Source organism: Ornithodoros turicata, chromosome 7 (genome assembly GCF_037126465.1).
Source record: "Ornithodoros turicata isolate Travis chromosome 7, ASM3712646v1, whole genome shotgun sequence".
In the NCBI taxonomy this organism is placed as follows: Eukaryota; Metazoa; Arthropoda; class Arachnida; order Ixodida; family Argasidae; genus Ornithodoros; species Ornithodoros turicata.
This window is the reverse complement of record NC_088207.1, coordinates 20,545,256-20,560,572: the sequence shown is the minus strand read 5'-3', so window position 1 is coordinate 20,560,572 and position 15,317 is coordinate 20,545,256. Positions and strand designations below refer to the sequence as shown.

At 44.2% G+C, this 15,317-nt stretch overlaps 1 protein-coding gene across 2 annotated transcripts in view; it reads right to left on the bottom strand.

Annotated features, from left to right (window-relative positions):
- Positions 1-15,317, bottom strand: part of LOC135400304 (RING finger protein 17-like) — a 73,334-nt gene that overhangs the window by 13,699 nt on the left and 44,318 nt on the right. Inside the window, exons 27-33 of one of the 2 annotated variants that reach the window (XM_064632122.1) lie at positions 12,107-12,254; positions 10,590-10,802; positions 9,838-9,980; positions 9,033-9,742; positions 6,666-6,835; positions 4,556-4,675; positions 3,490-3,510 (exon numbers count right to left, since the gene is read on the bottom strand). In XM_064632122.1, coding sequence (XP_064488192.1) covers positions 3,490-3,510; positions 4,556-4,675; positions 6,666-6,835; positions 9,033-9,742; positions 9,838-9,980; positions 10,590-10,802; positions 12,107-12,254 — 1,525 coding nt within the window. The remainder of the gene's footprint in view (positions 1-3,489; positions 3,511-4,555; positions 4,676-6,665; positions 6,836-9,032; positions 9,743-9,837; positions 9,981-10,589; positions 10,803-12,106; positions 12,255-15,317) is intronic. The other variant, XM_064632123.1, reaches the window with a different exon arrangement.

The window sequence follows — 15,317 nt, the reverse complement described above, 5'->3', positions numbered from 1 at the left end:
CCCTGGTTTCGTACCAAAAATGTCCTGTGTTTTTCACACCCGACTGTTACATGAAAGCTTGTGTCAATAAGTAAGTTGAAAACTTCAGTGTTGGATTTTTGCACTGTTAGTACTTTCCATGGACGTTGACGAGACCCTTTCTTGTGTTGTTACCAAAAATAGCAAAGGAATCAGGAAAAATCACACTAAACAGCGAAGAAACAAAGAGTTAAGCAACGCTCGGCGTTCCTTGAAGTGGGTTTGCACGCAATACACGGAAGTGTTAGGTGAAGCCAACTTTCAAATCTTGTAGGGAGTATCTTGTATCAGCAAAGTACGTGGAGTAGTAAAGAGGATGCAGCAACAGCCAACGATATACGAGGCATACCAACGCGAGCGCGAGCATGCTCTCAACGCTCATCGATGGATGATGCTTTACTGAACATGCAACTTATTCTTTTTATAAACAGGGGCCAGTGCAAGCCTTAGTGGTTATGCAGTGAATTATCAACCAGTCTCTTAATAAATATTCTTTCACTTAATTTCAACACTCCACAGGCCAACCGCTGTGGCGTCGCTCATGATCTCAGTTGTCTCGCGACGTAAACCTGTTAATTAACTAATTTCAACACATAAAAGTACCTTTTTTTTCACCCGAAAGTACATCACTTCTCCGTATATCACCCGATTTTACCCTGTTTGGCAGGTCCTGATTTTCAACCCGATATTTACCCCCCAATTTTCACAAAAAATAAAACTGGAAAACTGAGCGCCCTACGTATAATGGACTACCGTAATTTCAAGCGATAACCCGCACCGCAGATAAGCCGCAGAACCCATTCCTAGAAAAGTCTTGAAAATTTTCGGGCAGATAAGCCGTGGGCAATATGACGCGGCTGAATTGTGTCACAAAAGAGACCGTACAGAAAGCCATAAACCGTGTGGTCCATACTTCGGGGTCGGCATGGTGTACAACAAAGGAGGTCAATTCTAGTGTTTTACCAAGATCGGATTGTGCCTTTGTGTGTTTCTCATGGACCCACGGGTCAGTGGCCTTCCAGAAGACATCAATCACTGTCTCGACATTAGTTAAAGCTGCTTGGGAGAAGGCACCAGGAAGGTCAGTTTACCCGAATGTGGACGTGCTCCTGTTATGCACTGTTCGTGCAACGGCAGGGCAGTGCTGTTCCAGTGGTACTGTGTCCATCGCACGGCTCTTTTGATAAAACTGGTGTATGGAAAAAGTACCAGAGAAAAATATTCATCAGATAAGCCGCACCGGTGGATAAGCCGCAGAGGGCTCGTGCGAGAAAAAAAATCGTGCATAAGCCATGCCTAATATGCGTGAAATTACGGTACTGCAGAAATGTAACAAGACCGGCCGGTTTCTCATGTAACTACTGACTCATCTATCTAGAGTGTGCACAACGTCAGAGCACTCCAACTGACAGAACACGCTCTACAACGAAAGTCTCGTTTATATTTGATCCACCCTTGTAGTGTTAGCGGCTCCTTTTACGTGACATCGAAAGTGTTGCTGCAGGTCATTTTCCTCCCGAGATCCTTTAGCTGAATACTTATATTTTTATTTCACCCATGAGTTGGTAGGAGTCTCAGATACACGCGTGAGAAAATTTACACGTAACCATAAACATTCGCTATTTAAGTTACATAAAAGTCCCAGGACGAAATTGTTTGTTAGCTTTATGCAGGCAGTAGTACAGAAGAGGTCACGTACAGTCACCCTACATGTAGTCGAACATCTCGTATGGTGAATATCGTTATGGGAACAATATACGGGAAAGAGTTCCAACATATTTCCATACTGCATTTTAAAACAGTGATATGGGCTTGTTGGTGACGGACCATGCTATAATCTCTTGGAGCTGACGCACAAGAACAGAAGTATAGACTCACGTTAGACACACACAAGTTTCTACACCATCAACATTTCTTCATTCCAAGAGGATGCTAGACCGATATGCTACGACAGTTTGTCTCCACACAGAGGAGAGGGTAAAGTTTGGAGAAAACATGTGACGAAGTGTCTGTCCAATCACGAGCCAGAAATGAGCGACTATTTGTAGACCAGCACGGGTCCACAGAAGAAAACACGTGCGCCACATCCGTGAGGTGGTGAGCACGAAACCCTCTTATATTTGAGAGGGCAACTAATGAGGCTGTTACAAGGACAATAGGTTAGAGAGGGAATCTGGAGAACTTAGGAAGAGAGGGAACACTACATTCTTTCTTTGTTCCAGCAAGAAGTCCACCTTCTGAACAAGAGGGTGGAAGATTGGGCTAGTTCGTGCATCATGAAGTAACACAGTAGCACAGCAGAAAAGACCAAGACGACAAAGTGACGAGGACAAGCGCTAACTCCCCAAGTGATTTATTAAGAAATTGAAGTTGGATTGATGTTGTTGAAGTTTATTAAGAAAAACATTGGATAACATTTTTGTCCACATGCGCATCCGAAACACGCGCATGACTGAACTGGATGAACGGCTTACGCAAAATTATGCAGGGGGTACTAGAGCACTGCACGGGCCGACTTTTCCGGGCCCGACCCGGCCCGGGCGCATCGAAAAATGGCCCGGCCCGACCCGGGCCCGGACCTTCATATTTTTATGCGGCCCGGCCCGGCCCGGCCCGGCCCGGCCCGGTGACCCAGTGACTAGAGCCCGGCCTGGCCTGGTGTCTAAGCAAATAGAGCCCGGCCCGGCCCGGTGACCCGGCGAGTAGATCCCGGCCTAGTATTTCCAGCCGCGACGTACGCGTTTCTGGCGATTATCAAACAAATTTATAAGTAAATTTATAAGGAGAGAAGACAAACATACAAGTGATGGCGGTTTAACACCGTAACCGCACGAGACCAAATTAAATCCAGAACGCACGGGGCGTTATCGTTACACTGTCAAGATTTTGCGGAGATAGAGCATGCTGTCGACAAACTGCTTCTCCCAGTCCCTATCCCTCTCACCAAGCTTTGCCAAAGTGATTGTGAAATATGTGAGGAGTGAGGAGCAATGTAAATGGCTTGGAGAATGTTCTAGAGGGTCGAATCATATGCATAATGCAGTACCCTTTGCTTGTCTTTGCAAAATATGCACAGGAATGACGCAAGCGCATGATGATATGAACGAATGCATCTCCAATGTGTGGAATTAGCTACGTGGCCCGGCCGGCCATGACTCTCGGGAACATATTTGTCGGCCCGGGCCCGGCCCGGCCCGCGGTGCTGGCGTAATTTGTCGGCCCGGGCTCGGCCCGGCCCGGAGCACACAGCCAATAACAAGCCCAGCCCGGCCCGCGGGCCGGGTCGGGCCCGTGCAGTGCTCTAGGGGGTACCACAGGGCCTCCATACTTGGACCTACGCTGTTATTACTGTAGATACACGACATACTATCCCTTCTAGACTCTCCTGACATGATCACGTATGCGGATGATTCAGCTGTGTTTTTGACATGTCAAACTCTAGCGAACATAGTTTCACAAATTAATACTTACTTGGGAAGGCGCTCTAATTGGCTGAACAGAAATAAACTGTCTTTAAACATTGGAAAAACCAAGTATATAATATTTCGACTGAAAAACAAACTAATCGACCCCACCTTCTCGTTGTTGTTATTGAAAAGATGAGCAAGATAAAATTCCTTCACGTGTGGTTCAATGAAATTTTATCTTGGAACAAACACGTTGCGGAGGTCAGACCCCAAACAGACAAAACAATATTGTGCAATTTCTCGTGTTAATGATTTTTTTCCACAACTTATATCAGAGAGTATCTTTACTTTCTTTACTCCTTAATCAATCGTAAATCACATTACTGTTGCCTTATCTGGGGAAAGTCAACGCAGGGTAACCGTGATATTATCTCAGTGCTCTAGAAAAAGATTGCTCGCATCATTGCAAATGCGAACAGTTATATACACTTCCGGTAGCTTTTTCTCGAATCCCCCCCATAGTACCCCATGTATTACAAACTATGATATAACGAAGTCTGTTTGCAGCAAATTCGATTTAACGAGGCCGCACCGAAAGATATGCACCGCGTCAGCGGCAAGAAAATCCAGAGTAACAACATCGGCATGCAGCGGTGCCACCTAGGAGAGGACCGGAGAGACTGTGGAGCCCAGTCAACGGGTTTTCTTGTCGAGTCTAAAACGATTTTGCTGAGTGGTGCAGTGTAAATTTATATTTTTCATTCGCACCTGCCACACACTGCGCTGGTGCCAGACACATCGTCAAGCTTGCGCCTTTTTGTGTCTAGCATCCGCGTTTCCACGTGAAATGAAAAATAAACCGATATGATTTGACTTGAAACTGATTTGTCACAATTCATAACAAGCATAGGGCATGTTGGAATACCAGGCTACCACCCCCTGGACCTGTTCCACATGCATTTTCCAGAGCCCTATTAAAAAATGTGCGCCGACGCCGCGATTATGCTCGAGGGAAAAAGAACAAAGAAACGCCACTTCTTTCTAAGTGTTTTTCAACAAGGCGTGCAAAGTCAAAGGGGAACACATCGAGGAAAAAAAAAAAAGACGAGAAAACTGTTTGTTTGGGTTACCGGCTTTAGTCCGTAGAGTTCCACCTCGAGGCAGAGCACAGGGACGTCTTCGAACATGAGATCCGTGAATACAGCATCTGGGCTCACATACTCTATGGTACCGTAATCCACAAACTGCACCTGGAAAAAGGAACATTTGCAAGTCAATGCGGCAAAACATGCTTATAATTAGGGAGTGACTTTTTCGGGTTAAATGCCCTTCTCAGATTCGGGGGGTAAATATCGGGCGCTATTTTGAAATCTGTAATTCGGGCAGAAATCGGGCGATAATTGTGCCTCCTGGTGTTATCGGGTGCTTTTGTTTCTCCTCTTGTATATTAAGTCCTTCCTAATCTCTCCTTTTTTTGTTTTTTTGCGGGATCGTGACCTTCCAGCGGTAATCCTCGAAGGCATAGACAGTGTTGACACACATGGGTGTATTGCTTGGAAAGTAAGTGACCCATTCTTACATGTGTTACACGTGGCAACCTTTGTTCATCTTCAGTGGAAACGTCACTTGAAGATTTCGTAGTGACTGGAATTCGGGGAGAAATCGGGTTTAACCCGAATTGGTCGGAGGTCAGTTCGGGGGGGAATAACCGGGCGGAATCGGGTTTAACCCGAAAAAGTCACTCCCTACTTATAATGAAGCAGCAATTAACGGTACTGGGTAGTAGGACGTTTAAATGCGATTCATAGATCCTCGTGTTTTAGGGATAAACCTGGTAAAACCTGTTTTGCCCATCGATTTGCACTGTCGTCACTTCGGGTAAAATCCTCAAAGACCCCGAAGACAAACTGCCAAAGTGTAAATCCAGCCAGCCAATACGGGAACTGGAGAATGCTAGGCACGGGATGTCCGGTACAGCTGTTGGACATCTCGCCATCACGTGAAATGTGAAAAGCATAGTTTTTTTTCCCCTATTGACCCTATTTACAGCTCCTGAAACAAAACCATATTTTTTCAAAAAGCATAAAAACTAGGGGTGTGCTAATACAAAAAAATGTTGAATATGAATTATAAATATTTTACTTGGAATATCGAATCAAATATTGAACAAACGCAATATAATGATTTCAAGAAACTCTTGGTGGTATAAATCAGGTTTTATTGCCCGTTAAAAAAGTTTGGAAATGAAAAGTTTTTAAAGTTGAATCCTTGTTTCGAATTCAGTGAAAGTATGAATAAAATAAATCCGCAGGCACTATGCGTGACAACTGCGAATAAAAATGAGCCTCTTTTATAAGGAGAACATAAAGCAGGCCTTAGCATGCAGTTTTTGAATAACACATGTCGCATCGTAAACAGGAATGTTTTGATAAACATGCAGTGACAGAACGCTGAGGAGACGGAAACAAAACGCACACAGGAATCCTTGGTGTTACTACACAAGGGCTGTGTATGCCTGCTGTTTCGGTTTTCCATCAATCCTCAAATCCTGTACCAGGACTAGTTGAGAAAAGTCCCGAAATCCCGGTACCGTAAAAGTGGCCTGGGATTCCCAGCCCTACAAGCAACCGCATTTTTTAAAATCACAAATGGCAGCATCGACTATGAAAGTATGACAAAAAGGTCGCCACTATCGTAAGAAAATTTACAACACCCGCAAGACATGGTACTTCCTGGTGCTTGGAGGTTCGGAGGTTTGCTGATAGCCCTTGCATGGATGCGTGCAACCAGTTCCCTCTATCTCGTGGAATCATTTGTGGGCTGTGTTTGGAATTAGTGCATGAGGCTCCTGTACTCAGGAAATTTTGAATAGAGAAGAAGTCCAATACAGAATCATTGAATCAAATCTAATACGAATAAGGACAATTTTCCATTTGTATTCGAAGTATCCAATATTCGCGCAGCTCTAATAAAAACCCGGAAAGGGTGTCGTCATGAAATTAGCGGAGCAGACCGAAAGGTCGCTTTGTTGTGACAGTAGTATAACTTATACGGAGAAACTTGTCCTAAATTGTTTAAACATACACTGTCTCTATGGAAGACTGACTGACCACAAAAAAAGTTCATCATAAGTGTCATTCTGTTCAAAAAGGCATTTGTTCCAAAGGAGTTTGACCATAAATGGTAACACATTGTACGATTGGGAAAACACAACAAGAACAATGCCACTGGTCATATTACCTCAATGCCTGCTTCTCCTACGCCCAACACCTTGGCTCGGTAATACATGTGGTCAGCTGCATAGCGCGCTATGCAGGCCTGACCCCTTCTGACTGTTCTTACTGGCTGTGGTGGCTGAGAAGAATAAACGCGGTTGAGTTCTGCTTTCATGTCCTTGTATTTTGCTATATCTGCAAAAGGAAACAGCAAAGTTTATAATCGCTCCCACAACTTAGAATTTTGAGGAGCACTAATGCAAAAGCACTCATTTCATTTACAGTCAAACCTCGTTACAGCGAAACGCGATATAATGAAATTCGCGATAGAGCGAAGTAATTTGGATTCCCCGGCAGAGGGCCATAGAGATCAATGTATTTTAACTCCCGCTACAACGAAACACTTTTTAGCCGCCGCCTCGATACAGCGAAAGAACGAGATAAGGTTTATGACCCCAAAGCCGACTTTAGGTCATGAAAACAACAGGGCGCAAGCAGCGTCCTGTTCCCGCGGCGAAAGATGGCACGCGCGATTAGGGTCGGGAGGAATCTGGTGCCTACAAAAGGAAGTCTGAGCCATTGGAAGGTTAGAGATTTTCTTCCGAGGCTTCTCCTTTTCGCGCTTGTTTTGAACTGTCCGGTTGCAGCTAGAGTCACTCTAGTTGCAGCCAAGTAAAAAGAGCACGAGACGCAAGGCGCCATGGCACGCGTGGGAAACGCTTCGTTCGCGTCGCGGCGTAAGTGACGAAATCAGCCTAGATGATCTTCTTGACGGGGACAAATATGCCCTAGCAATGGAGGGCCTTACGAAAAACACACTGTCATAGACGTAGAAGGTTTGCGGGAGATCGCAACACGATATGGAGAAAGCTGCGGAGGCTTCGGCAGCGTACGAACGATGCGTGACACCGCGTCTTCTAGGCACGACGCAGACGCATATAACCGGCTATTTCACGCAAGAATAAAATACCGTAGGTGCACTTTGGCGCTGTATTTGTAGTTGTCATTTTTCACGAAAAACTTTTCCGCATCGTAGCGGGAGTTATCGACGCTTATGTACAGCGCGCGCCCTCGCAAAGGTCGCGATCCGTGACCTTCAATTCGGTACAACGAAATGTTCGATACAACGAAAGAAATTGCAGTCCCCGTGGGTTTCGTTATATCGAGGTTCGACTAGTTTATTCCATTTAGGAGGGTGTAAAGACCCGAACTGGGGGCGACTATGATGGAGATGCAAAGAGAGACAGAGTGAGGTAGGAAGTTAGTACAGTCCTCGCCAATGTGTGATTTAACGTTTAAGTTGTATCTGTAAATAGGTGTCCACTGGAATACAGGAACGTAAACCCTAGACCCTCGCAACATTCAAAATATTATAATATTTAATTTTAAATTTTAAATAAAACAAAATATTGTATGCATTTTCAACCTGCGAACTATATTTCACTCTTTGAATGTTGTATCACATGTATTTTATTTTAGTGAGTGGGCTGCAACACCTTCATGACGTTTAAAAAGAATATGTGACATGCTCTATGTAAGTAATGGCGCTTGAAATCTGAATGACAGTAGACAGTAATTTTTTTTGTTGGTCGTGTGACACATGTAATACGCAGTAGTCAGACATTTCACGTAGCAACAAAAAGAATTTTTTTTTTACACACGATGACAAATGAAGATTTTTACCACCAGAATTCCACCAGATTTTGAAAACAAAAACAAACTAAAACTCAAAACACAAGAGTACCTCAATATTGTTGTGAAACATTTAAAAAATGAGTTAGAAACAGATGAAACGGGGCTTATGAGTGTTAAAGCTATGAATAATGCTTTTTTGGCCCAGGTGCCACTACACAGTATTTTTGTTCCAATTGATCAAATTACTAGCCCATAAGATTTCATGGCAACGACATAACTGTCAGCTACATCAAAAAAGTACATAGAGCTGTACATCAAAACTCTGCTGTGAAATGACATGACACAAGCAGTCATAAATTCCGCCACACTGCTCATAGAAAACACTGCAGGAACACATTTGGTAGTGAAATTTTCGTTTTCTATATCATATTATGCTAACCTGCATTTCACTGACTTGTTGCCCTGTAAAGTCTCTGCAGTAAAAAAAATATAATTCTAATTTTAAAATGAAAAAGATAATGCTACGCTTCTTCTAGTCCCGTGAGCTGTGACTGAACTCTTACCTTTAATTTTTTTAAATTAAAAAAACACTGCAGGAACATGTTTTGTAGGGAAATTTTCATTTTCTATACCATATTATGCTGACCTGCATTTGGCTGGCTTGCTGCCCTGTGAAGCCTTTATAGTAAATTAGTTTTCATATTAAAATTTCAAAAAATAAGGATAAGATAAAGGATAAAGATAAGTTCACTCTTACCTTCCCCAAGGATCTCCACATAGATCACCGCATTCTCGTCGATATGCGAGGGCATCACCATCATTTGCTTCTCGTCAGGAAAATCTCGCTTTTTCCATTCAAACACAGGCTCCTCACTTAGCAGGAGGGGCAAAGCATCCTCATCAGAGTAGTACTCCACATCTTCTTGTTCTTCCTCCTCTCCACTTTCGTCCCCTCCTCCACTGCCACCATCCGCGTCACGTTTGTGCTCCGCCGCTTTTCCAACGGCACCTGCGTCACCAGAGCCAAACTTCTCTGATGTGCTTGGTTCAAAAAATTTGTGTAGCGTTGCGTCGGACGAAGGCTCTTCGGTTGAGGAAGCATCTCCTTGACTAGAACTGGTACAGGACGGTTCTTTCGGCACTGCAACGGACGGGCTAGCATAGGCAGAGTCCTGTTCAGTCACGAAACGTTCGGCTGAACTTCGTTCCTCCGGTTCATCAGATTCTTCTATGTCCGATGAGGCAGAAATTGGACTAGTCTTGATGGGATCACAGCTACCATGGTCTTCTCTTTGACTCTGAGACTCTGCATTTGTAAGCTGAAGTGGGTTTTCTTCGGAAGGAAGTTTATGAGCTTCAACGTCAGACAACACAGGTGGAGGAGGATCAGGCATTGTTGGCGCACACTTTGCTGCTGAGACTGTCACCGTTGTGGGTGAGATCATCGGGGTCTTCACTCGTGACGCCCTGCATCATTAGGAGGCAGTGCCTGGCTTCATATTAAACAAATAAAAAAAGCAATATCTTTTCCCCAGAAAAACGGGATATCTCGGTAAACTCACGCTTTGGGGAAAAAAGCATAGCCGTGCTCTTTGAGCGTTTCCCGAACACTTTTGTACGTCCTCTTCATGGGTTCCAGTGCTTCCGCTGCCTTGACATACTCTAGCAGCAGGTCCACTGGCTGGGAGTCGTTTAGTACCTCACCCTAGAATCGGAAGAGAGAGAGAAGAATGTAACGTGTTGTATGCATCTTATTCTGCCAAAATAGCAAGTTTGTGGTTTAAGCTAATGTCGAGTGGTTTTGTGTGTACATTCTGCTTTTCTGTGATGTGCCTGTCTATCAAATTGCAGCCTTCAAATTCCCTGAATTTCCATTAAAATTTCATTTAAAAAAACATTAAAATTTCCATTAAAATATTTGGTGAGATGGCCAAACTGTTTTATTATTAGAGCCTGAAGTTTTAGGGTTTAACCCGTTTCATCCCCAAATCCACACCCCGAAATGTAGGTTGCCTGTTTAGGGTGAAACCCGATTTTTACCCAGCAAATTGCCTTCACTGAAACGCCCGTAGGAACGCACACTTGCTTGTTTGGCAGCCAGTTTGCAGCCAGTTTGTACCAAACCAGCACATTTCGGTTGAGTAATAGAGTGATTTTCCCCCAAATTTAGCATACTGGAAGTCTTTCCACCCAAGTTCGCACGAATTTAGAGCACATATTGATTTCCCCAATTTTTGGCCCCCGAATTAGGAAAAAAATATTTCCCAAAAACTTCAGGCTCTATTTATTCTGAGAGACAGAGACAATAGCTCACCATTTTCCGAATGTACATGCCATCTGCCTTGTGGACAAGTTCTTCAAAGAACTCCATCGAGGTTTTCGACCAATTGGAACTTCCACCAGCTGGTATAATTTCTGCAAGGTGGCACTTGTGTGCAAACGGTGGCTGCTCCGTTAAAGAAGCCGGAATGGGCGCTAGACTTTCCTTTGGTAGGGTTACATCATCTCCTGTGTCCACCAAATGAACCTGGAAAGAAGGGCAGGACGACCTTGGTATGACTGAAGCTAACAATAAAGAAAAGTTGGCATACAGTGCCCAGGTAAACTTAGATGCTTGTGTTTTGGGGCTTTATGCTTCCTCGAAAATCGGGAGCAAAAATTTTGTGCGCCACAAAACGTGGTAAAAATCGGGCAATATCAGGGTAAAAAAATTTTTTTCAGGAGAGAACAAAAAGAAGTGTTTCTTGCATTTTAGATTAACACAAGATGCTGACCGGTGATGCTGAATGTACATCCAGCTTGGCACTCTACTGTGCCCCTATTGGAGGCTGAATTAGCACCTTCGTTTTCAAGGTTTTTTGGGTTTTACCCTGAGCGATGATGATACAAATCAGGGGTGAAATCAACATCAAAGTGAAAAACCGGGCGTGTTGGTGTTGATCTTGCATGATCTGGGGTGAAAACAAGCTTTAATGGATTTAGCCCTAAAACACAAGGATCCGCATAAACTGTGTTTCCACTATAGTGTATGATTAGGGTTGTTTGCTTTCCGGCCTTATTATTTTTTTAAATTTGGAAGGTAAAAACCACAAGATTTTTTAAGTTGTTCGGGGACTTCTCAATGAGGACGGCCTCCGCAATCTCATAGGCTAACGTTGAGCCATGACATGATCAGCGTCTGTGAAGCAATGCCCGTTTACTGTATCTGATAAATCAAAGAAAAAGAGAAGAGAAACACTTCTTCCACCGCTGCTGCTTACAGCACCGTTCCGAGCAAAAAAAAAACTTCACCAACGCCAATTAACATTTGAACTGAGATCAACGGTCCCTTAACTTGAAATTTACGGTGAACTCTGCTTCACTAAAAGGAGTCATTGTCACTGAGCCGTTCATCACGCACCAACTAATGCTTGTAAAAAAGAATGGAGCGTTAACTTCAAGTTTTACCCTTGATCTCGGTTCAAAGTTAACCAGCATTGGTTAAACCGGGCCATAGTGTATCTTAATAGGCAGGAAAAGCACTTGGTTTAAAGAAATGGTAGTGATTGAAGTGCTTTCAGAGCTCCTTGAAGGATTAATGATGTGATTCACCCCTTTTGTGCCTTGGTGGCCTTGTGGAATGTGGGGAAAGATCTGGTTATGACAGAATCTTAGAAAGTTGGTTCGGGGTGCAAATATTGCGAAAAATCGGGCTTAACTCAATGACGCAGTTGCACCATGTACGATGTAACGCCACGCGCCACTGCCATGACAGATTGGCACATTCTGGGATGAGGTCGAGCTTTTTTCAACGCAGCTAAAAACAGACAACAAAATTGCAAAATCACACACCTCAACGTTGTCCGCAACTGCGACCACCTTTGCCCTGTGCCACAAGCCGTTATGGTCCACTGCACACCACTGGTCGCTCTGCCACTGAATCTCTTTGTCCTCAGGAACCGACGTCGTGCTAAGTGTTTCCTGCGTCTTAGCAACCAGTCTAAAAAAAAAAGAACATACAGTCGCCGTCCGATTTTTCGGACTCGGCGGGGATCGCGCAAGAGTCCGAATAATCGAGCAGTCCTAAAAAACGAATTTCGCTTCAAAATAAACTTCACTAAGCCCTAGTAGGCGGGAACAATTTGTCGATGCTTTCCTAACGCGCTTCCAGCTCTGCCTGATAACATCAGCTTCTATTTCCCGAAGCGACATTTCGTCACTGTAAGTACACTGACAGAGGCACCGCCGTCATCAAGTCCGCAAGTCGGCTTCACCTAACGCATGCGTGCTTTAGGTGAAGCTCGCTTTACAGCGTTGTCGCGCGACTCGCGGGCGGACAGCACGTGCTGGGCCGTTGGCCAAAAACGAAGACGCAAAAGCGCTACGACAGACCTCTTCTACTCAGAGGAATGGAAAATCAACAATCATCACTGCCTATTTTTTTCTTTAATATTCTAGTTGGTTGATTTCTTTTGATACGAATTTCAGATGATACCAATGTTTTCCGTCACCCCATGAGAGAAATTCGCGGGTTGGGCAAACAGAGTCCGAAATATCGAGCGACGGAGCTGCACGACGTCCGAAATTTTGGACGTTCTTATACATCATCTCTATGGGACCCGTGGCCGTTCCGCGAACGAGTCCGAATAATCGAGCATGTCCGAAAAATCGGGGTCCGAAAAATCGGTCGGCGACTGTATTCGTGACATTTTTCAATGTTTCCGTAACGTATTGTATGCATATATACGGGGCATCCCAGCTGTCATGCACCAAGACAAAAAAGAAAAAAAAAAAAGATTATTTTTCTTTACAAATGAAACCAACTGGGTGTTATTTGTGGTTTTTGTTTATTTTTTCGCGTTAGCGTCGCGAAGCAACTGTGGCCACGAATGGCATACATACGTGGACAGGTGGAGAGGGGACAGCGGGAAGGAGTGGGAGAGGGGGGTTAGTGTGCGTCATGGGCCCCCTGTTATTGGCAATTGTGTATACACTAGTGGCCAATATTTTTTTTTCATTGTGCCCAATTGGTTAGATAAGAGTAACTATAGTCATGTTCCAATTAAGAAAGAACAGAAGTCTAGTCTGTCATCTACATATTGCCACGAATCATCTTCGAGAAACTTCCAGGGCAGGCACGAAACGGTACATCTCATCCCGGCGCATGCTGAAGACGAAGCAAGAAGCTTCCAGACACATCGCCTGCTCTCTGGCAAACGCACATGCTGTTTCTAGACTTTTCGGCGCAACGCTTAAATGCTTGTGCGCTCCAAGCTGGAGCATTCATGCTTTGGACTCAGTTGTGTTCAGAGAGCTATCACTCTTGTGCTTTTGCTACCAAGTAGTTTAATAAACCGTTTGCTGTTTATTCGACGACTCGCCGGACCATTTCGTTTCGTCACAATATATGCCATTGAAGATAGGAAGACACAGGGGAAATACTGCAGCTCCACCATGGGGGAGGGCTCACATAGTGTCATGTGGCCATTCGTAACAGCCAATACGGGAGCAGAGTGAGAACGATGGATTACATTATCTGGCGAAGAAGGGGGAGCGACGTCCTACCCGTGGTGCAGCAATATTTTGAGAGCTGACAGACTACATTTCTTTTCCTTCTTAAGCTAAACACAATTATAGCTTAGAGCTATTGGAATGTTGGCTTAATGACAGAGTTATCAATCGGTGATGTTTCCAATGTGCTGTGCTTTGTGATGAATTCTTTTTTTCTTCTAACTGAAACAAAGGCCTCCGAAAAAAGTACAGAAATAAATAGAGAGAGGGGCATGTGGCAATGCGCTGACAGCACTCGGGTGCTTTCTTTTCTTACAAAATGAAGACCTAAGGAGACAAAGCATAAATAGAAATCTCACAGGGGCATCATCATGTGGCCTCTTTTTAAAATTTTGCAGGCTTTCTTTTGTAGGTGAAAACCTTGCAGGCATTCTTTGTAGTAGAAAACAAACCAACACACACACGCACGCACATAAAAGATAATCTGATGGAAACACGTTGGTCAGGAGTTTCTCCGGAACTGTACGGCTTTCCCGCTGACAGGGCAGCCGTCAAGACAATGTGCTGATAGTTAGCTCATTAGCCTTCACTAATTAACTACTCTTTACTTATGCATCGAAAATTAAAGAAAAACTGCTGGCCTCTAGGATACACAACTCCTAGTGACAGTCAGTTGGTGCCATCCTGTCCATATTCCTAATCCTTCCAGCAGGGGAGACCTGATCCCTACCGCTTTACACTGCCTGACCGTAACAACTACAGGCAGAGAAACGTTACATGTAACATCGCAGCACCACTATTATTTAGACCGCAACAAACTCATAGGAAGTTCCATCCTTCAAACAACGCATGTCCCAAAAGGGTTTCCTAACAGCAGGACACTGGATTAGTGCTTGCAAAACGGGTGTACCTGGAAAGTGATGGAATTTCCCCGTTGTAGAATATACTCCTCTAAATAAATGTGATCTGACTATAAAATCCACAGTCGTGCGGGAAAATGCCAACAGTGAACCTGACTAACCTGGACATAGAAATGCAAACACCGAACTTGGACTGACCTAATAATAAACTGACCAACAGGCTGTTACGTTGTGTCCGCCTAGCTAAGCCTAACGGCAGATAAAATGCGGCTTTCATTCTCTAAAACAGCTTAGTCAGACATCGAGAACCTGGGACTTTGAGTGGTTAAATAGTGATGATGGATTTTTAAACACAACGTGTGTCATCTTACGAAGCAATCAAGCATTTTCTTCATTTCGAGGCCGTGAAATCGGGAATTTTGCAATTGCAGGAATATCAAAACCCTCCAAACAATAAAAAAAAAAGAAGAAAGAGAAGAAGTGAGACAAAACTGTACGAATAGGAGACGCAGCTACTCTCCCGCGATGAGTTGCGCTTCTTGCGGACTAGATACATGCTAAGTGTCCAAGAGGCCTGAACTGGAGGCCTGTCTTCGCTTTTAACGGCGCAAGCGGATGATTGGCACAGATTCCTGCTATTTTGCGAAAATGTAGCAGGATGTAGCAGGGTTGGCCCCTTGGCGCAGTTTAGC